Here is a 20,560-nt window from a genome sequence, read left to right as displayed (position 1 = left end):
TGTAAGAGTAGGGAGGGTGTGCATTTACACGGGTGCCCTGGAACGTGTATTTTCTCTGGGGCGCAGGAAGCTGGATGAGCTTTGGCCTGGAAAGAGTGCACCGTGCGCGGGCGGGTGCAGTGAGTTTTGTGTGAGTTCGGGGGGTGGGGGGGCCCTGCCCGCCTGTACGGGGTGTGCAGTTGTGACTGCGGGGGCGCTGTGCAGGGCCTCTGGTGTGTGGGTGTGTGAGTATGTGGGATGGGGCGGCCGCGCACAGGGGCCGCCCCGGAGGGGGAGGCGTCTGCCCTGTGCGACTCGCCGGCGTGTCCGGGCTCGGGCGCCTTCGGCCGGGAGGCGCGGGAGGCGCGGAGTCGCTGCAGCCGTCCTGCCGCCGTCCGCGCGGGCCGTCCGTCCCCTCGGGGCCCCCGGGCCCCGGGCCCGCGGCTCCGGGGGGCGGGCGGGGACCCTCGGGGTCCGCCCGCCGCCCCGGGGGCCGAGGACGCCGCCCGCCGGGCGCCGAGGAGCGGCCGCTGGCCCCCGCGCGGCGCGCCCGGCTCCGGAAGCCCGGCCCTCGGCGCGCTGGGGCCGGGGCGGCGGCCGGGCCCCGGGGCCCCCGCCGGCCGCGGCGCTGGTGGGCAGCGCCGTGTGGCGCGTGGAGCGCGCGGGGGCCGGGGGCTGGCGCTGGGAGCGCGCCGTCGGCGTGGACTGCAGCGCCCCGGAGCCGCGCTGCCTCTGGCTGCCCTGCCTCGGCCACAGCGACCGCCGAGCGCCCGGGCCGCGCCCGGCCAGGGTGAGCCCCGCGGGGCCAGAGGGGTCGGGGGCAGGGTCAGGGGCAGGGCCCTGGGTAGGCCTCGCCGGAATGGGTGGGACCCGGTTACCTACTCCCTGTGATCCTTGAGGTGTGTGCGTCCGGTGTTCCGGGACCGATGCCCCGGAGTAGGGAATGAGTGAGGAGCGGAAGAGATGCAGGTGAGGGCGTCAGGGTTCTGGCTGAGAGCTTTTCCACGGGTGCTGGATGGCACACACACCTCCTCCCCCCCCCCCCCGCCCTGGTCTGGGTGGTGGCCTCCAGTGGGCTTGAGCCTCTTGGCTTACAGGCGATGGAAAGATGGAAGGGACCAGGGTTGTTTGAAGAGATGCAGGGCATGGAATCCTGGAGAGTTTGGGCCGGCACTGGATCTGGGTCAGAGGCAGACAGGGGTACCACTAATGGAGCAGGCGGGGCGTCACTCTGCCCTCCCTGTAGGGGACCTGGGCACAGGGACCCACAAGGGTTTTCAAGAGGGTCAGGGAGGCTGAGGAGGCAGCCTGGGCCCCAGCAGGTAGTGAGTGATCTCAGGATGAGGACTGACAGGGCTGGAGAGGGGGTGGGGATAGAGTTTCTGATGTCCGGGATGGACCAGGCTGGTAGGGTGTGAGTCACAGTGGGCACCATGCCCAGCATGAATGCCATGCTCCCTGCAGTGACCTCTTTATGCTCCTGGGGAGGGGAGGAGCAGGACTCCTGGGTTCTAGTTCCTGGTGTTGCCAACCCACCATGTGTCCAGCTCCATCTCCTTTGTGGCTCTGGGGGCATCTGTCCTTTTCCCACCATCACTTAGTATTTTTGGATGTCTCTTTCTTTCTTTCTTTTCTTTTTTTTTTTTTTTTTTTGTCTTTTTCTAGGGCCGCACCCATGGCACATGGAGATTCCCGGGCTAGGGGTCTATTGGGAGTTGTAGCTACGCCAGAGCCAGAGCAATGAGGGATCCGAGCCACATTTGCGACCTACACCACAGCTCATGGCAACGCCGGATTCTTAACCCACTGAGCGAGGCCAGGGATCGAACCTGCAACCTCATGGTTCCTAGTTGGATTTGTTAACCACTGAGCCACGACAGGAACTCCTGGATGTCTCTTTCTTTCCTCATATGAGGGTGGGAGCGTTTGGAAATAGACCTGGGCCAGAGAGCATTAATCAGTGACACCCCTGTGTCCCCCAAGCCTCTCTCTCCCGCCTTGTCTCTGTGCTGACCTCACACCCAGGGGATGTGTGTGAACTGTACCCCTTCCCCATCTCCTCGCCTTCCATTCCATTGCTGGCTCCTTCTCTGTTTCTGCATCTATTACCTCCCTCCCCGTCAAGATGAGACTGAGAACCAGTGTGGTCCAGGATCTGAGGGGAGCAGAGGAGAAGAAATCCATGCATATATAATAGCGTGAAGGATTGAGGCTAAACCCAGGGAAGAACTTCCCACAGGGGCGCTGCCAAATCTGGCCACTGGTGGGGGCTGCGGTGTCTCCTGTTCAGGCAGGGGTGTGGTCGCTGTGGCAGGGGGATTACCACACTGACATTCTCAGGAGCCTAGTTGGCAGGGATGGGGGGAGGGAGGCTGGAAGGAAGGAAAAGAGGAAAGGGAGAGGCAGAGATAAGGGAGGGGGCGCCGGTGGTGCCTGGGTGAGGAGGGGACCTGTGAGGGAAAGGCATGCCCACTGCCCTGGATTGCAGGCCCCCCTTCCCTCAGGAGTGGCACCCCCAGGCAGCTGGCAGTTCCAGGCAGGATGTGTGCTGGGGGAGGGGTGGGGGGCGTGCGGGGACCTGTCCCAGCCACTTCTCGTCACTGGGGCAGCTGGTGGCTTAAACCTTAATCCAGGACACCAGCAAAACAATAGGCCCTGCAAACAGCCTCAGCCTAGAGCCCGGGTGGAGGGCATGCAGGGGAGGCAGCCCACGCCGGGGAGAAGCAGGGCTTCTGGTAGGAGGGGGCAGTGGAGGGTCCCCGGAGGCCCTCTTCTCTCCCTGATCAGTTCCTTGCCAGGTCAGCAGAGATAGGAAATCCAGGGGATTTCAGACCTCAGCAGAATTCCCAGAGAATTTTCTCCTCTGGACTCCTCAGACCCCCATGAGGCCATGGGGCCTGGCGGGAGCACCCAGACTGTAGCCACAAGCGGAGGGAGCTGAGGGGCCATCGCTGGACCTCTGGTTAAGGCCTCCTGGACTGAGGGGTCGTCCAACTTTTGTTGGGACCCCTGTGAGGACAGAGAGCTCACAACCTCGCCTGAGAAGCTTTCCAGATGCATGTGGTTAGAATGGTCTCTGGGGCCAGAGTCTCACCCGGCCTCCCTGGATCTTCTACCTGGCTGTGTCCTCTCAGAATGTATGAAGCAAGCCTATTGCCTCTGTCACATTTTTCTTTAAGCTTCTGAGATTTAAGGCTATCTTCTCCCCAAACCTCCCAGCCCATGCAGCCCAGCCTTCCAGGCCACGCACAAATCCCTAGCTTAGGGCTGGGCACAGGATCCGCTCCTGCCAGATGTGTGAACAGGAGGGTGGGCGGATGCTTGCAGGACCATCTTCTGTCTTCAGATCAGTACATTTAAGGGGCAGCTTTGTGCTGGGGAAGCAGGGGGAACTTTCAGGTGAAATGGGAGCTCCTCACCCCAGAACAGCTGGGCTACTTCCCTCTGCACCCAGCCGCATCTTTCTCCCTGCAGCGGAAGGCTCCAGCCTGGTGCCAAGGAGGCCTGAGGGGGTAAGGCTGTTTCGGGGTGGGGGTGGATTCTTGCCCTCTGAGGGGTTTGGATGAGGGATATTCCATAGGTTAGGCTGCCTGAGATTGGGGTGGAGCCCCCGAAAGAGCCCTTCTGGCTTTTCACTAGGCAGCCTGCCTTTGGCGCCCATCTCCTCCAATCTCCCCAGGCACCCATCTCTCTGACACCCTCCTGTCACCCACTTTCCCTCTCTGTGTCCGAGCAGGGCATCTGAAGGGAATCCCCTCAGGCACTATCCTCCTCTTCTCCCTCTCGCCCAGAAACAGACCTGTGTGCTCTGGAACCCTTGTCTTCCGACACCCTCGGCCCTGTCGTCTTGGGGAATCTCAAGTATTCCGGGCGGGTGGGTCGGCCAGAGGGCAGCGGAGTGTCCCCTGCCTCCCCTCGGTTCCCCCCTCAGTTCCAGTGAACCAGCCAGGCCCCTGGGCTGTGTCCTGAGCCACAGTCCCTTCGGTTGTCTGATGTCCGGTCCACTCCCTTGTGGTTCTTCGTCCCCCATCTGTTCCCACTGCTGCCTCCAAAGGATGCATGTGTGTGTTAGCCCGATAGGTGTGTGCTTGGTGCGCATGTCTGTGTGTCTGTGCACCTTTGCATGTAAGTGTGCTTGTCCATGTGTTTGTGGTGGGTTCTGTCTGCGTGGGTGTGTATAGAGGTGCCGGTGTCTGCCTACGTGTGTGTGTTTCAGGTTGTGCAGCAGACAGGGATGAGTGTAGATGGCAGCAGACCGTGTCCATGAGCACTGGCTGAATTGAGCTCAACAAGCACCTGGTTCACTGCACAGTTATTTCCCTGGACACAAAAATGTCAGGAGGAGGAGATTCCGTTGTGGCTCAGTGGTTAACGAATCCGACTAGGAACCATGAGGTTGCGGGTTCAATCCCTGGCCTCGCTCAGTGGGTTAAGGATCCGGCGTTGCCATGAGCTGTGGTGTAGGTCACAGATGCAGCTCGGATCCCATGTTGTTGTGGCTCTGGTGTAGACCGGTGGCTACAGCTCCGATGAGACCCCTAGCCTGGGAACTCCATATGCCGCAGGAGCGGCCCTAGAAAAGGTAAAAAGACAAACAAAACACAAAGATGTCAGGAGGGGATTGAGGAAAGAAAGAAGGCTGATGACGAGGGAGTTCCCATTATGGCGCAGCAGAAACGAATCAATCCGACTAGTATCCGTGAGGATGCTGGTTTGATCCCTGGCCTCACTCAGTGGGTTGGGGATCCAGCGTTGCTGTGCAGAGGCGGCTCGGATCCGTGTTGCTGTGGCTCTGGCGAAGGCCGGCAGCTGCAGCTCCAATTCAGCCGCTAGCCTGGGAACCTCCAGAAAAAAAAAAAGAAGGCTGATGAGGGTGGGAGAGATAGGAGGGGAGAAGGGGGGGTCAGGGGCACAGGAGGGTCTGTGGGTTCCAGGAGTCCCTCTCGGGTTCCTCTGGGCTGGTATGCACACTGGCCTCTCACCCTTGCTCCCTGTGCTCCCGCAGCTGCCACTGGGCCCCAGAGATGGCTGCTCTCCTGGGCGCCCCCTCCCCTGGCAGGGCCCGAGGACGCTGCTGCTGCACAAAAGCCTCCAGGACGGTTTTGGCTTCACGCTGCGCCATTTCATCGTGTACCCGCCTGAGTCCGCCGTGCACTGCAGCCTGAAGGTACCGCCCTGTGCCTCTGCCCGCCTGGCCTGAGGGAGCTTGGGGGGGGGTCCCTCTGTATTGTGCCCTCCATAGTGCCGCTGTGGCCTGGGGAAGAGGGTCACAGAGAGGCAGGGGCAGCCCTTATGGGTAAGCCCCCTGCCTGTTCTGGGCTCAGCCTTCTCAGGAAAAGGATGGCTCAGGACAAGGAGCTAGAGGTGGGGGAGCCAGGATGCTCACCCACAGCCTGGACTCTCAGCCTCTGGAAGGTGAACAACCTCTCAGAGAGGTGGAGTTCTGGGGCCCCCTTGTCCACTGGCCACTTCTGAGCTGGGTGGATTGCACCCCCTGCCAAAGCCTGAGCTCTTGGGGTGGGGTCTGTCCCTCGCACACCTGGCCTCAGCCGCGTGCCCGGGGTGGCGGGGGGGAGGGGGGCCCTTGGGCTGGGCTGAAGAGCTGGGCTCCAGTCCGGGTACAACCCCTAACTCGCTGTGGATCTTGGGTGGTGTAACCCTCTCCGGGCTCCGCTTCTTCTGCTGTCCCCTGAGGGCATTTATCTCTTTGAGCCCTGAGAATCCTTCCAGCCCTAATGTTCACATCAAGTTCTTGAGTCCAGGAACTAAGGCTGCTCAGGCTAAGCCAAGGGGTGGCCTGGGTGGCAGGGGGGGGGGGGGAATGGGCCCCTGACAGTGAAGCAGGCATGTGTGCAGGAAGGCAGGAGGGGGGCCCAGGCAGGAACCAGGGCTCCCCAGGAGGGCCAGCTTCCCCCCTCTCCCAGCAGGAGGGGAGAGAGTTGTCTTGGAGTCCATGAACCTGTCTCTCCCCTCCCCCAGGGCTGGGACCAGCCTGCACAGCTGTTGAGGGACTCTCCCTCGGGGAGCTTAGTCCCAGCTGCCTGAAGACCAAGGCATTGGATTTCTCTGCCTGTGTCTGTGTGCCTGCACGTGTCTCTTTGTATGCACACGTGCGTGCATGGTATGCTAGTCATGTGCATGCAGGCGTGTACCTCTTGACATGTGCATCGAGGTGTCTGTATAGGATATGCTGCACGTGTCTGTGTCACTGTGCAGCTCTCACCCCTGTGTGCCCGAGTCTGGGGGCCCCTGCATAAACTCTTCCCATTGGCTGCTTAAGGGTCTAAGTGGAGGTTGACAGTGTGGGGGAGGGGCGCGGCCGCACCTCCATGCCCAAGCCCCCCAACCCCCGACCCCAGTTCCCTGGAACCTCTGGTCCTTCCTTCCCACCTTCCTTCAGGGGATCCTGCTGAGGGTGACTCTGCAGCAGCAGCCTGAGAGGTCTGGCTGGGGAGGGGACCTGTTTCAGAGAGACCTCCGTCACACGGGGCGCTGGAAGACCCCAGGGCAGGGCAAGCCAGGGACGGGCTCCATCCCTTTCCGGAACATGCCCAGGGCTGGGAGCCTGCAGGGACCTCACCCGTCTAAATGCATCCATCTGCCTCTGCCACCCGCTCACTGTGCTGTCAGCTCACATCAGCGGGCACGCTCCCTGCACAGGAGGGCAGGGGCAGAGGGACTGCTCTCCAGCAGAGCCCAGCGGCCTTCCTGTCCTGGCTGGGCCGCCCAAGCCTCCTGGGTTCTGGCCCTGGCTCCTCTCCTGTCTCTGAGTGGTCCTGGAAAAGTCACGGCCTGTCATCTGTAAAACGGCTAGATCATCCATGGAAAAGATTAGTCTGAATGACCCCAAAGGTCCGAGGCAGCTCTCAACCACCACATCCTGCTGGCCCGTCCTGTCTGACTTCTCTTGTCCTTGCTCCTCTCTCCTCCCCACGTCTAGTGCCCTTCCCCCCACTCAGCAGGATGATCCCAGAGGCCTCCCCATTGGGTCTCCTCGATTCTATTAGCCCTGCACCTAGATGCCAGAAGTATTTTCACATCTACTCTCTCCCACTCGAGAAGCTTTGCTGGCTCCCTCTCTCTCTCCTTTCAACCTGAGAACTTTAGTCTGACTCCCATCACTTGCTAGTGTGGAGTGTCTTTCACCTTCAGCTCAGCTGATCGAGTCCTATTTCTGCCACGGAGTGCCTGCACATGCCAGTCGCCTCACCCAGAATGCCGTCTCCCAGCCGTCCTCACACTTGCCCTAAAACCCTCTCCCCCAGGGGTTCCTGTTGTGGCTCAGTGGAAACAAACCCAACTAGTATCCAGGAGGATGCGGGTTTGATCCCTGGCCTCCCTCAGTGGGTTAAAAGATCTAGCATTGCCGTGAGCTGTGGTGTAGGTCGCAGACGAGGCTCAGATCTGGCATTGCTGTGGCTGTGGCGTAGGCCAGCAGCTGTAGCTCTGATTCGACCCCTAGCCTGGGAACGTCCATATGCTGCAGGTACAGCCCTAAAAAAAAGCAAAAAAAAAATCTTCCCGCAGAGGGACACTAATCAGGCCTTCCCTCCCATTCTCTAAGAGCTGATAGCCGTTGTTTACACTTGTCACGCCTGCTTATCAGTGTCTGCCTGGGTCCTGTCTGCCTGTTAGTGTTTGGTCCCTCCTCTGTCTGGCTTTGAGCTCCCCAAGGGATGGGTGATGGGTCCCCCCCTTGGATGGGGGGCTTTCGGATGGCGGAGACGCTGATGCAATAGGAGCAGCAGGTGTAAGAGAGGGCTTCTGCTACTGGGGGAGATTGCCTGGGACGTGACCTCCCTGAGGACAGCCCTCTGCCCCCTCTGGCTGCTGGGCTCGTTGAAGGATGATAAGAGGGGAGGCTGCTGGGCAGGGAGCATTGAGGGGCCCGCCCAGGTGGAGCCGGGCCTCCCCCTGTGCTGCTGAGGGCCCACACCCGCCTCTGTCCCCCCCACAGGAGGAAGAAAATGGAGGCCGAGGAGGAGGTAAGGAGTGGCCGGGGGCCGGGGACTGGTCCTCCAGCCTGTGTCTCTCCCTGTCCCCCAAGGCAGCCTGGATTCTGCTGCGCCCCCACCCTTGACTGCCATTCCTGCCTTTGCTCATTGGACATCTGCTCTCGCTCTTTCTCCTCCCTTTTCTCACATGTATCTCCCTTCGGGCCTGTCCATTCTGTGCTGGGGGTGGCGTTCTGGGGAGCAGATGGGTCTCTGAGCCCCGGTCCCCGCCCTGGAGTTCCTCCCAGCCTTGACTGAGGCAGAGGCAGGGCCCACAGGGCCCTGGGAGCTGGAAGTAGAGTGCTGCTATCAGGGGTTTTCCTTGGGGACAGAGACACTGGGGTTCTCAGGGCATAGGGAGGAGCCCTGAGGTCTTTCTCTTTTCAGATATGAGCCTTAGTCCCCTGGCTGTCACCCTGGCCCTCCAAATGGCCCCTTACCGGCACCCAGGCTCCCTGGGGTATTCAAAGGCAGAACCCCTTAAACAGGCAGACTTCCTTCTCTGCCACCGGGGCTTCTGCTGAACAACCACGGGGACACTGTCCTCCTGAGTCCCGGTGGCAGAGGCCTGCGGTGGGGAAGGAGCCCGCTGACCTAGAGCAGGCCCGTTTCTCTGATGGGACAGTTAGTGGCAGAGGATATTGCTGAGGCATAACGTGATGTCCTCTGGGGATGAGTCCCTGTCCCGGGATCCTCAGGCCTCTGCTTGAAGCCCCCGACCCTGGGGAGCGGGGTGGGGTGGGAGATGCGGGTGTTGGCTGTGAGTTTCAGCACCTCGCCCGGCTCTCCCTGGTCTGGGTGTGGACATTCTCTGTGCATGCAGGTGGCTCTCCCTGCTGTGTATCTCTTATGACACCCTTCCTTTGTCTTATGATGGGCGTGTGTGTGTGTGTGTGTGTGTGTGTGTGTGTGTGCGCGCGCGCGCGCGCCCGCGTGCGCATGCACGTGTCTGTCTGTCCCACTGGACATTGAGTGTGGGAAGGGCAAGGGCCACGTCTGTCCACCCTTTGTCATCTACTTTCTTTTTCTGAGTAAGATTTGTATTTTTTCTATTACAGTTGATTTACAATGTTCTTTCAATTTCTGCTGTACAGCAGAGTGACCCAGTCATATATACATATGCATACATTCTTTTTCTCACATTATTTCCATCACGTTATCATCTACTTTCTAGCACAGTGTTGGGATGAAAGAGCCATTTAAGGAGTGACTCTGTGTGTCTCTAGAGGCGTTCATTCTCCCAGCAGTGTGTCCTGTGGTCTGATCCTGTGCATCCGTGTCCCTGTGGATGTGTGGGTCTGTGTTTGTGTCCATGTGAGTATGGTCATTCTCTGAGTGTGTGTCCCCTGTGTGTGTAGCTGTGCATGGGTGTGACCTTCAGCCGCCACCCCCAGCTAACCTGGCTGCTGCTCACCAGGACCCTCCCCCCGGCACCGCCTGGAGCCCATGGACACCATCTTTGTCAAGAATGTGAAGGACGATGGCCCTGCCCATAGGGCGGGGCTTCGCACAGGTGAGCTGTCCCAGTTACCTGGCTCATCCGCACCCCTCTGGGTCTCTTCTCCCCACCCTCCGGCCAGGAGGGAGTTCTGGGATCCAGGTGTTGGGGAGGTTCCTGTCCCCCATTGTCACCCATATGTGGTTCAGGGGCTCTCAGATGGGGCCATGGACACCCTTTGGCCTGCTCACCTGGGGCCCTGCCCCTTGTCCCCAGGTGACCGACTGGTGAAAGTGAATGGGGAGAGCGTCATTGGGAAGACCTACTCCCAGGTCATAGCTCTGATCCAGAATAGGTGAGCGCCCTGCCTCTCTTCTCCCATAAGCCACCCCCCCCGCCCACTCCCCCCCCACCTCCTTGGCCCTGGTGGTGCCCTGGCGACCAGGATCCCTGTTCTCCCAGACCCTGTTGCCTCAGCCTGGCCTGACCCCCTGCCCTGTCTCTGTAGCGATGATACTCTGGAACTCTCCATCATGCCCAAGGACGAGGACATCCTCCAGCTGGTGAGTCCCGCCCTGCTGTCTGAGGTGAAGGACCCTGGGTGCCGGGGGCAGGATACATCCCTTCTCCTTGGGCCTCCCTTCTGCGCCGGTCCCTCTGGGAGGCAGAGCAGAGAGTGTAGGGGGCAGCCCCAGCCTGGCACTGCCTGATTGAGCTTGTCAGACCCGAACCCGGGGCTGGGACTGCTTGTTGCTTCATTCAAGGCCGAACTGTGCGCGAGAGGGGGAGGCGCTGGCCTTGGCCGGCAGGATTCCTGCCAGGGTATCTGGAAGGAGGGTGGCCCAGCGGGCCCTGCCACACTGGCACGTTCCTGTGGCTCCTGTGAGATGCCTGTTCCCCGCCCCCCTCCCTGCCTGGGCCCAGGGAGCATGCCTCCTGTAGATGGGTCCCCCCCACACACACACACACCACACTTCACCCCACTGTCGTATGCTTCCATTCACACACCATACCCTGCAACTCTTGATACATAAGTAGAACACACTAGAAACACAGCCACACAACACAGCCCCACCCTTCATTTAGCACGCTGTACACCACGGTGGTAACGTACACTCCACGCCAGACACTCCCCACCAGGCACTTGTCACGGTACACACCACCCCGCAGTACTGCCCACAGGCACCCAGGACCTCACATGAAACCTCACAGCCCATCACACATGCCTCGACGTCTCAGATCCCCACGACACCACACCGAGTGGGTCGCAGCACACACCCTCGAACTTCTCACCACAGCACAAACACTCATGACAGCCCAAGTGCTTCCTGTCGTCCCAACACGTATGCCCACAAACATCACAGCCTGCCTCATCCCAACACGGGCGTGCGTGCCCACCCGTGTCACAACAACCCACACTTACGCAATCACGACGCGCAGTGCAAATGCCTAGAACTCGGCCTTCAGCCCACAGTGCAGGTACAGACGTGGCCCGCAGCAGCCCTGCACTCACAGGTGGACCCGTTTACTCTGCACTCTCTGTGCGCATGCCCACAGGCAGACACATACACGCACACGCACACACGTGCACGTGCGGCCTCTCTCTCTGTTCCCCCCCATCTCTGACCCAGAGCCCAGGGCAGTCCTCTCTGCCCAGTTCCCTAGTCTTAGGAGTGCCAGCCAGATGCCAGCTTGCTTGCCCCCAAGGTCACTGCCCCCCAGGAGAGGGCTGAGGGCCAAGCCTGGGAGGCCCTGGGAGCTGCCGGGCTGGCTTCTGCCCTGGATGTGCTCTCATAACTGCTGGTAATCACAGTGCCATGCTTGGCACTCTGCCTTGCTGGGAACCTCCACCCTGGTGACCTCCATTATCCCCTGGTCCTTCCTGGGGAGGGGGCGGCAGGCAGGGGCCCCAGAGAGGTGGATGGCTCTCCCCAAGTCTCAAAGACCCCGCCTGCACACCCTTTCCCAGACTGAGGGAGGCACGCTGGGGCGGGGGCGGGTGACAGGGCGGGACCTAGGGCGTCGCTCTCTCCCTTCGGAGGGGGGTAGGGTGGGGCTGCAGCCTTGAGCGCGGGCTGCCCCGACTCGGGTGGGCAGGCAGCCCCAGATGTCAGCATCTGGGGGCCTGCGCTGGCCCCCCCCCTCCCCGGCTGGCCAGAGGGTGGGGCCCAGGCATTCCTGTGGTTGGGAGCCAAGGCTGGAGGCCAATGGGGCCGCGGCAGCTGCTGACGCCACCGCCGACGCGGCGAGGCCCCTCCACACCCATCCACCCCTCCCTCCTCCTCCCGCCAGCGAGAGAGAGCCGGTGGGGGCCGAGGGCAGCCGCAGGGAGGGAGGGCAGACCAGGGGTTCGGAGGCCAGGGCCGGCACCGGGGTCAGTGGGGCTTCGCGGAGGGCGGGGGGCGGGTGGAGGCGGGGCCGGGATGCTGCCGCCACCACCGTGATGCGGGGAGTCGGGGGAGCCGGCAGGATGGCAGGAGGGAGAGGTATGTGAGTGGCGCTGGCCGGGGCGTGTGGGTCGGAAGGGGGCTGAGTACGGGGGTGTGGTTTAGCGCATCCTCATCACATGATGTGCCTGAGACTGGAGGTGTAGTTATTTGTGTGTGTTTGTCTCATTGTGTTTCTGTGTGTGTGTGTGAGTGTGTCTCTGGGTGTGTATTTTCCTGTGTCTCCTTGCGATGTGTGTTTGGTTTCCCCTCCCTCTGTGATACTTCCCCCTGAGCTAGGCCCCCCAGGCCACCCATCAAGGGCCAGGCTAGGCCAGGGCCACAAGGCCACTGTCCCTGGGGGCTGCCTCCTTTTTTGGCCCGGCCTGGGCGCCGGGTCTGTCAGTCCTCAGCAATGCAGCGTCAGCCTCAGCTCCCAGTGCCAAATTCCAGGCCTGGGGTGGCAGAAGGTGGCCCAAGGCTCCTCAGTCGGCCCGGCCCCTCCCCCAAGCCTGGCCCAGAGGAGCGGGAGGCGGGCAAGTCCCTCTTCACCAGAGTGGCCCCAGCTGTGCCCCCCCCCCGCCCCCCCCCGCCTCCACCCACCCCAGCCCACCCCACCTGGGTCACACCCCTTAGGCGGCTTCCTTCCCTGTCATCTGCCACCTGACTGGTCTCTGATGGGGTCTCCCAGCTCCGCCCGAGTGTCTTTGGGCACCGGTGGGCATGAGGAAGCAGGGAGGCAGCTGAGGCCAGCGTGGGGGGAGGACCCCAGAAAACAGATGTCGGAATATTTGTGGCTAAAGGCAGTCCTTGTCATAAGTCTTAGAAAATTCCTGGCTCTTTCCTGAGTGAGTGTGTGACTCTGTGTGTGTGTGTGAAGACTCTCAAAGCCTGCTTATTTCTTTGTCTCCCTCCCGGTTCTCTTTCACCTCCCCTCTCAGGGCCCCCCTTCTGTCCCCTTCTCTGGGGGGTCTTGACTTCCCAGGGCTGCTGCAGCCCTGCCTCTGGGGCCTGTTCAGCCCCGCTCACCTGCTTCTGTGTCCCCGGCCAGGCCTACTCCCAGGACGCCTACCTGAAGGGGAACGAGCCATATTCTGGAGAGGCCCGAAGCATCCCAGAGCCACCCCCGATCTGCTACCCCCGAAAGACCTACGCCCCACCAGCCCGGGTCTCCACCTGGGCCACTATGGTGCCTGAGCCACTCTCAGCCCTGCCCAGTGACCCCCGGAGTCCTGCTGCCTGGAGTGACCCGGGGCCCCGCATCCCATCTGCCACCCGCACCCGTCTGGACAGCCCTTCCTTGGGGATGAGCCAGCCCCGACCCAGCCCTGGTGCCTTCCCCCGCCTCCCTTCGGAGCCCCGGACGCCTCGTGCCTTCCCGGAGCCTGGCAGCCGGGCGCCTCCCAGCAGACTGGAGTGCCAGCAGGCTTTGTCACACTGGCTGTCGAACCAGGTACCCCGCAGGGCGGGGGAGAGACGGTGCCCTGCCATGCCTCCTCGGGCTCGCAGTGCCTCCCAGGACCGGCTGGAGGATGTGACTGCCCACCGCCCGTGGCCCTGCTCCACCTCCCAGGGTGCCTTGAGCCAGCTGGGCCAGGAGGGCTGGCACCGCGCTCGCTCGGATGACTACCTGAGCCGGGCCACCCGCTCAGCCGAGGCGCTGGGGCCAGGGGCACTGGTGTCACCCCGCTTGGAGCGCTGCGGCTGGGCTTCCCAGCGTCCATCTGCCCGCACCCCCGCCTGCCCACCCAGGGACCTGCCCGGGCCCCAGGCCCCACCCCCGCCTGGCCTGCAGGGCCTGGACGATATCGGGTACATCGGGTACCGGAGCTACAGCCCATCATTCCAGCGCCGGACTGGCCTCCTGCATGCACTGTCCTTCCGGGACTCACCCTTTGGGGGGCTGCCCACCTTCAACTTGGCCCAGTCCCCGGCCCCGTTCCCACCGGAGGCCTCTGAACCACCAAGGGCCGTCCGGCCAGAGCCCAGCCCCCGGGCCCTGGAGCCTCCCGTCGAGGATCGCCGTGACGAAGTGGTCCTGAGGCAGAAGCCGCCGACGGGCCGCAAGGTCCAGCTGCCCCCTGCAAGACAGATGAACCTTGGGTTTGGTGACGAGTCCCCAGAGCCAGAGGCCAGTGGGCGAGGGGAACGCCTGGGCAGGAAGGTGGCCCCTTTGGCCGCTACCGAAGACTCTTTGGCTTCCATTCCCTTCATTGGTGAGTGACAGTGCGGGTGGCTGTCTTGGGAGACTTGGGTTTCTGTGCCTGGTTGTACTCCACCCACCCACCGCTGTGGGTGGAATTCTGGGTGGGGTACTGATGGGATCAGCTCGTTTCTTTGTCCGTTCATCTGTCCATCCATCCATCCATCCTGCTGTCTCCCTCCATCCTTCCATTCGTTTACCTTCCAACCTTCTTTCCATCCCCCTGACTTCCCCTCTCCCTCCTTCCCCCCTTTCCTTCCATGCTTCCCTCCCTCCTTCCTTTCATCCTTCCTTCCATCCTTCCATTCTTTCTTCTTCTATCCTTTCTTTGTTCTTTTCACCCTTTGTTCTTTCCATCCACCCTCCATCCCTCCATCCCTCCCAGATTTGTGTCACGCCCTGTGCTAGGCTCCATGCTCTCCTGGAGTGTGAGGTCCAACCGTGGGGACAGACAATCAGACAAGAACAGTCCAGTTGGGAGCTCCCATCCCTGCTCAGCAGTAATGAACCCGACTATTATCCATGAGGATTCGGGTTCGATCCCTGGCCTCACTCAGTGGGTTAAGGATCCGGCGTTGCCATGAGCTGTGGCGTAGGTTGCAGACGCGGCTCGGATCCTGCGTTGCTGTGGCTGTGGTGTAGGCTGGCAGTTGCAGCCCCAATTGGACCCTTAGCCTGGGAACCTCCATGTGCCACATGTGCAGCCGTAAAAAGCAAGGAAAAACAAAAAAAAAAAAAACAAAAAACAGTGCAGTTGGATGGGTGCGTGATAGGCATACAGGCAGCTCTACAAGACAGAAGGGCTACAGCCAGACTGGGGCGTGGTGGCCAAGGAGAGAATCTTGGAGGAAGATTTCGGCTACAACTTGAAGAGTTAATCAGAGGAAGAATATTCAGGAAGAGAGGATAGACTATGCAAAGACCCTGGCGTGAGAGGTGGGATGCCCTTCCAGGTCACGGGGAAGGTCTGGAGGGGCCTTGTCAGTCGCTGGCGGGTTTGGGCTTTATTCTGAGAGCAGAGGGAACACTGACAGTGTGCTGCCTTGAGATGAGATGTTGGGTAACGGAGAGATGAGAGAGTGGCGAGGTGGGAGCTTCCCGGGTTTCTGGCCTCGCTGGAGGGTGGTGCCCTGACTCCAAACTGGGGAAGAGAGGGAGCGAGGCAGGAAAAGTTTCCGGTTTGCTGAATAAGAGGCGCTCATGAGGGAGCAGGATGCGCTGGGCTGGGTCTGGGGGCTTGGGAGGAAGGCTGGGGTGCAAGATCTTGGGACTGGGAGCCGGGAGCCCAGAGATGGTAACGAGCTGAGAGTAGTGAGCTCACCCTCGGGCAGCCAAGGGAGTGAAGGAGAAGAGGCCTGGCCAGGAGGGGAGGCACAGCCCTGGCCTCCCCCAGGCAGCCTCAGACGAACAGGGCAGGCCCAGCCTTTTGTCTTAGTCAGCACCAGATCTGAGGGCACGAGGTAGTCTACAGTTTCAGGGGACTTCCAGTCTGAGGCGGAGACGAGGCACTCACCAGCTGATGGGGGAGATGGTCCTTTTAACCTCAAGAAGCTCCCAGTCTGGGAGTTCCTGTTGTGGCCCAGCTGAAATGAATCTGACTAATATCCATGAGGATGTGGGTTCCATCCCTGGCCTCGCTCAGGGGGTTAAGGATCTGGCAGTGCCATGAGCTGTGGTATAGGTCACAGACACAGCTTGGATCCCACGTGGCTGTGGCTGTGGCGTAGGCTGGCAGCTACAGCTCTGGTTAGACCCCTAGCCTGGGAACTTCCTTGTGCTGTGGGTGTGGCCCTAAAAAGCAAAAAAAATAAAAAAATAAAATAAAAATTTAAAAAAGAAGCTCCGAGGAGTTCCCATTGCAGTGCAGCAGAAATGAATCCCACTAGGAACTATGAGGTTGTGGGTTCGATCCCTGGCCTCGCTTGGTGGGTTGAGGGTCCGGTGTTGCTGTGGCTCTGGCGTAGGCTGGCAGCTGTAGCTCCCATTAGATCCCTAGCCTGGGAACTTCCATATGTCGTGGGTGCAGCCCTCAAAAGACAAAAGACAAAAAACGAGGAGTTCCTGTCGTGGCATAGTGGTTAACGAATCTGACTAGGAACCATGAGGTTGCAGGTTCGGTCCCTGCCCTTGCTCAGTGGGTTAACGATCCGGCGTTGCCGTGAGCTGTGGTGTAGGTTGCAGATACGGCTCAGATCCCGCGTTGCTGTGGCTCTGGCATAGACTGGCAGCTACAGCTCCGATTCGACCCTTAGCCTGGGAACCTCCATATGCCGCAGGAGCGGCCCAAGAAATGGCAAAAAGACAAAAAAAAAAAAAAAAAAAAAAAAGGCAAAACAAAACAAAAAAACTCCCGGTCTGATGGGAGAAGCACAGTCCATGGCCTCAGAGAGCCTTCAGTCTGGTGGGGCCCTCAGGAGCCAGGTCTAGGGTGGGTGGCTCCAACCCCACTCCTGGGTGCCCTCAAGTGTGATGGGGCTCAGCTTCCATGTGGGTTTGGTGGGTCGGTTCCCTGCAGGGCCTTGGAGGGCTTTTGGAGCCTCAGGACTGTGGTTCCTCGGATGTGAACGTGGGGCTGGGGGGTAGCAGACAGGTTCAACCTTCTGGTGCCTTCACCCACCACTCCCTCTGCTCTCGCAGACGAGCCCACCAGCCCCAGCATCGACCTCCAAGCCAAGCATGTCCCTGCTTCTGCTGTGGTCTCCAGCGCCATGAACTCAGCCCCCGTCCTGGGCACCAGCCCATCCTCCCCAACCTTCACCTTTGCCCTCGGCCGCCATTACTCCCAGGACTGCAGTGAGTGCTTCCCGCAACCCCAGCCCCACCCCGATCCCTTGCTGCCTGGTCCGCTGGGTCCCTGCTGGGCCCGCTGCCTGATGTCTGGCCTCTTCCGCCTGGCTTCTGCTCCTCCTGGGGCCCCGGGGGGAGAGTCCCCTCCCGGCCCTGCCTGGATGGGAGGGCTCCTGGGAAGCCCCCTGCCTGCTGCCCCGCTGACCCTGGGACCCCCTGTGGCTGGCTTCGCAGGCAGCATCAAGGCCGGCCGCCGCTCCTCCTACCTGCTGGCCATCACCACGGAGCGCTCCAAGTCCTGCGACGACGGGCTCAACACCTTCCGGGACGAGGGCCGGGCTCTGCGGTGAGCAAGGGGGCCGTGGCGGGGCTCCCGGCCCTGGGGTCCTCCACACACGGGGGCAGCATGCTTCCTCCCCCCCAGGGCCTTTGAGCCTTGGGGGCGCCGGGGAGGCCCTGGCTGGGCTTCCCGCACCCCTCACCCTCGGTCCTCACTCCCCAGGCGCCTGCCGAACCGCGTACCCAGCCTGCGGATGCTTCGAAGCTTCTTCACTGATGGGGTGAGTGGTACGTGTGTGCAGGCGAGGGGGTCAGAGAGCTAAGGAGGGGCCCGGCCTTGGCCTTGGACGTGGCCTGTGACTTCTATGATCTGAAATGGGCCGTTCCAGCTCATCTTCCCCTTTCTCCCTTGGGTCATCCCCACACTCCCCGAATGTCAACCAGGTGACCCACCTTCTTCCCCGGGCTCTGTCATCACCTAGAGACACTGAGCCCTCCCTCCCAGGGCCTTTGCACTGTCCTGCCTCTGCCCCCCACCGTCTTCCATGACCCTGCCATAGCCACCTGACCCACTTTTTCACTTTCTTCAGATTTCTTAGGACTCCCCTGAAATTTCAGCCTTTATTTCTTCTTCTTCTTTTTTTTTTTTTTTTTTTGTTGTCTTTTCTAGGGCTGCACCCGCGGCATATGGAGGTTCCCAGGCTAGGGGTCTAATTGGAGCTTGTAGCTGCCGGCCTACGCCAGAGCCACAGCAATGAGGGATCCGAGCTGTGTCTGCGACCTACACCACAGCTCATGGCAACGCTGGATCCTTAACCCAGTGAGCAAGGCCAGGGATCGAACCCACAACCTCATGGTTCCTAGTCAGATTCCTTAACCACTGAGCCACGACGGGAACTCCCTACTTCTTTTTTTTTTTTTTTTCCCTTTTTGTTTTTTTTAGGAGCTGCATCCTGGGCATGGAGGTTCCCAGGCTAGGAGTCGAATCAGAGCTACAGCAGCCGGCCTACTCCACTGCCATAGCAACGAGGGATCCGGGCCACATCTGTGACCTACACCACAGCTTCCAGCAACACCAGATCCTTAACCCACTGAGTGAGGCCAGGGATTGAACCTGCGTCCTCATGGATACTAGTCGGGCTCATTTCTGCTGAGCCACAACGGGAACTCCTCCTTCTTCTTCTTCTTCTTTTTTGTAATGTTTTATTGAAATATAGTTAATTAGGGAGTTCCCGTTGTGGCGCAGTGGTTAATGAATCCGACTAGGAACCATGAGGTTGAGGGTTCGGTCCCTGCCCTTGCTCAGTGGGTTAACGATCCGGCCGGCGTTGCAGTGAGCTGTGGTGTAGGTTGTAGACGGGGCTCAGATCCCGTGTTGCTGTGGCTCTGGCGTAGGCTGGCAGCTACAGCTCTGATTCGACCCCTAGCCTGGGAACCTCCATATGCCACGGGAGCGGCCCAAGAAATGGCAAAAAGACCAAAAAAAATGAAATATAGTTAATTTACAAGATTGTGATAATTTCTGCTGTACAACAAAGTGACCCAATCACACACATACACACATCCATTCTCTCTCGGATTCTTTTCTCACATAGATGATCACAGAATACTGGGTAGCGTTCTCTGTGCTGCACAGAAGGTCCCTGTTGACTAGTCGTTGCATGTACCTCTGTTCCACATACCTTTACTCCTGACATTTCATGCCACCGTCACCACTTTGCTTTCGCCTTGCACTTCTCGTATTATACAACGTATGTATCCATTTCCTTTCTTACGTGTCTCCCCATGAGACCGTAAGCCCTGGAGCTCCCGTCGTGGCTCAGCAGTTAGCGAACCCGACTAGCATCTATGAAGACACAGGTTTGATCCCTGGCCTCCCTCAGTGGGTTAAGGATCTGGCGTTGCTGTGAGCTGTGGTGTAAGTCACAGACGAGACTCAGAGCCTACATTGTTGTGGCTGTGGTGTAGGCCGGTGGCTACAGCTCCGATTCGACCCCTATCCTGGGAACCTCCATATGCCGCGGGTGTGGCCCTAAAAAGACACCCCCCCCAAAAAATAGAATGTAAGCTCCATAAGGGCAGGGATTTCATTTGTTTGTTCACTGCCTGACCCCTCTGGGTATCTGGACAGGGCCCTCACTGGGGAGTATTTGCATCGTGTCTTCAGGGGACTGGGGATGCCCTGGAAAGGGAGGGGCCAGGGTTGAGAGTGATGGAGAGGCCCAAGCTTCTAGCCTCAGGACCTGGGGAGACACGGGATTGGTTCTGATTATTGGACGGGCTGGAAAAGGCATCTTGATGTCAAACCCTCAGTATCTTTGGTTCATTTAACCCCTGATGACACTGTCACCTGGCTTATTCCTCATCACTTCCTCTGCTTATTTAACTCTCCCCTGACCTGTCACCTCTACTGCTGCAGTCCTGCTGATACGATCACTTCCTCTGTTTAACTCCTTGTGGACATGACTCCCTGCTCCACCGACTCGGGCTTTGTTGATGTTCCCACTTCCCGTGTTGGTGTAACTCCATGCAGGCACGATCACTTCCTCTGTTTCCTTAATTCCTTCAAGTCTCTAAAGTGACACGTGGTGAGGCATGTGGCCTGCAGGTCACAGCCTTTCCTCCTTTCTGGCTTCCCCATCACACACATCTCCTGACCTCAACACAAGTGATTCAGAGAGGGCAAGCAAGGCCCAGGAGGCCACACAGCACAGCAGAGCCCCGTGGCAAAGGCACACGCCAGGCCCGTGTGTCTGCGAGTGGTCCATGGGATTTCTGAGATGCTGGCACTGTGGGAGCCACCCTAAATTGCCCTCTGTTGTCTCTCTGCAGTCCTTGGACAGCTGGGGTACTTCTGAAGATGCTGATGCTCCTTCCAAGCGACACTCCACCTCTGACCTCTCAGATGCCCCCTTCAGCGATATCAGGAGAGAAGGCTGGTTGTATTATAAGCAGGTCCTCACCAAGAAGGGGAAGGTAAGATGGCTGGAGGAATGAGCTGGAGGTGGACGGAAGCTGGCTCCAGCAGAATTCTCCAGATTTCCCTTCGCCCATCCCACAGCCTCTGGAGCTGAGGAGAACCAGCTGAGGTGGCAGCATGAGGGCCAGAGGTTAGATGCTAGAAGCAACTTCCTGGGGGACCTAAAGAACGGATGAAAAAGAATTAACTAGAGAGGCGGTCTTTGCTCTGGGCTGGATCTGATGACATTGCGCTTGGAATTCTGACAGCGCCATCGCATGGCTGATTCCTGGCTGGCAGATCACTCCCAGCATGACCACTGGGGCTCATGGACAATGAGAGAGCAAGGCCAGGGTGATTCTTTTAGCGGGGGCTGAGGCCCCTAAAGAAAGCAGAGGTCAGCCTTTTTCAAGGCCAGAAAAGGTTTTAGTCTTTTTTGAGGAAGTTCCTGTGCCAGGGATCGAACCTGAGCCACAGCAGTTGACAGCTGCAGAT

The 20,560-nt window shown here is 60.0% G+C and overlaps 1 protein-coding gene across 1 annotated transcript in view; it reads left to right on the top strand.

The window, feature by feature from the left end:
• The first annotated feature begins 222 nt into the window (after positions 1 to 222).
• ARHGAP23 (Rho GTPase activating protein 23) overlaps positions 223 to 20,560 on the top strand; it is a 62,074-nt gene continuing 41,736 nt past the window's right edge. Inside the window, 12 exon segments of the mRNA XM_084984509.1 lie at positions 223 to 324; positions 326 to 769; positions 4,985 to 5,146; positions 7,937 to 7,964; positions 9,391 to 9,486; positions 9,688 to 9,766; positions 9,920 to 9,974; positions 12,889 to 14,053; positions 16,678 to 16,833; positions 17,062 to 17,173; positions 17,330 to 17,387; positions 19,939 to 20,082. Of these exon segments, the coding sequence (XP_084840635.1) occupies positions 238 to 324; positions 326 to 769; positions 4,985 to 5,146; positions 7,937 to 7,964; positions 9,391 to 9,486; positions 9,688 to 9,766; positions 9,920 to 9,974; positions 12,889 to 14,053; positions 16,678 to 16,833; positions 17,062 to 17,173; positions 17,330 to 17,387; positions 19,939 to 20,082 (2,586 nt within the window). The 5' untranslated portion in view covers positions 223 to 237.

The sequence above is a fragment of the Sus scrofa genome, chromosome 12, assembly GCF_054392235.1.
Source record: "Sus scrofa isolate SSC_HxYL_T2T_F1_AM1 chromosome 12, Sscrofa_HxYL_maternal_Yorkshire_Landrace_v2.0, whole genome shotgun sequence".
Lineage (NCBI taxonomy): Eukaryota > Metazoa > Chordata > Mammalia > Artiodactyla > Suidae > Sus > Sus scrofa.
This window is presented reverse-complemented; position numbering and strand designations above follow the sequence as displayed.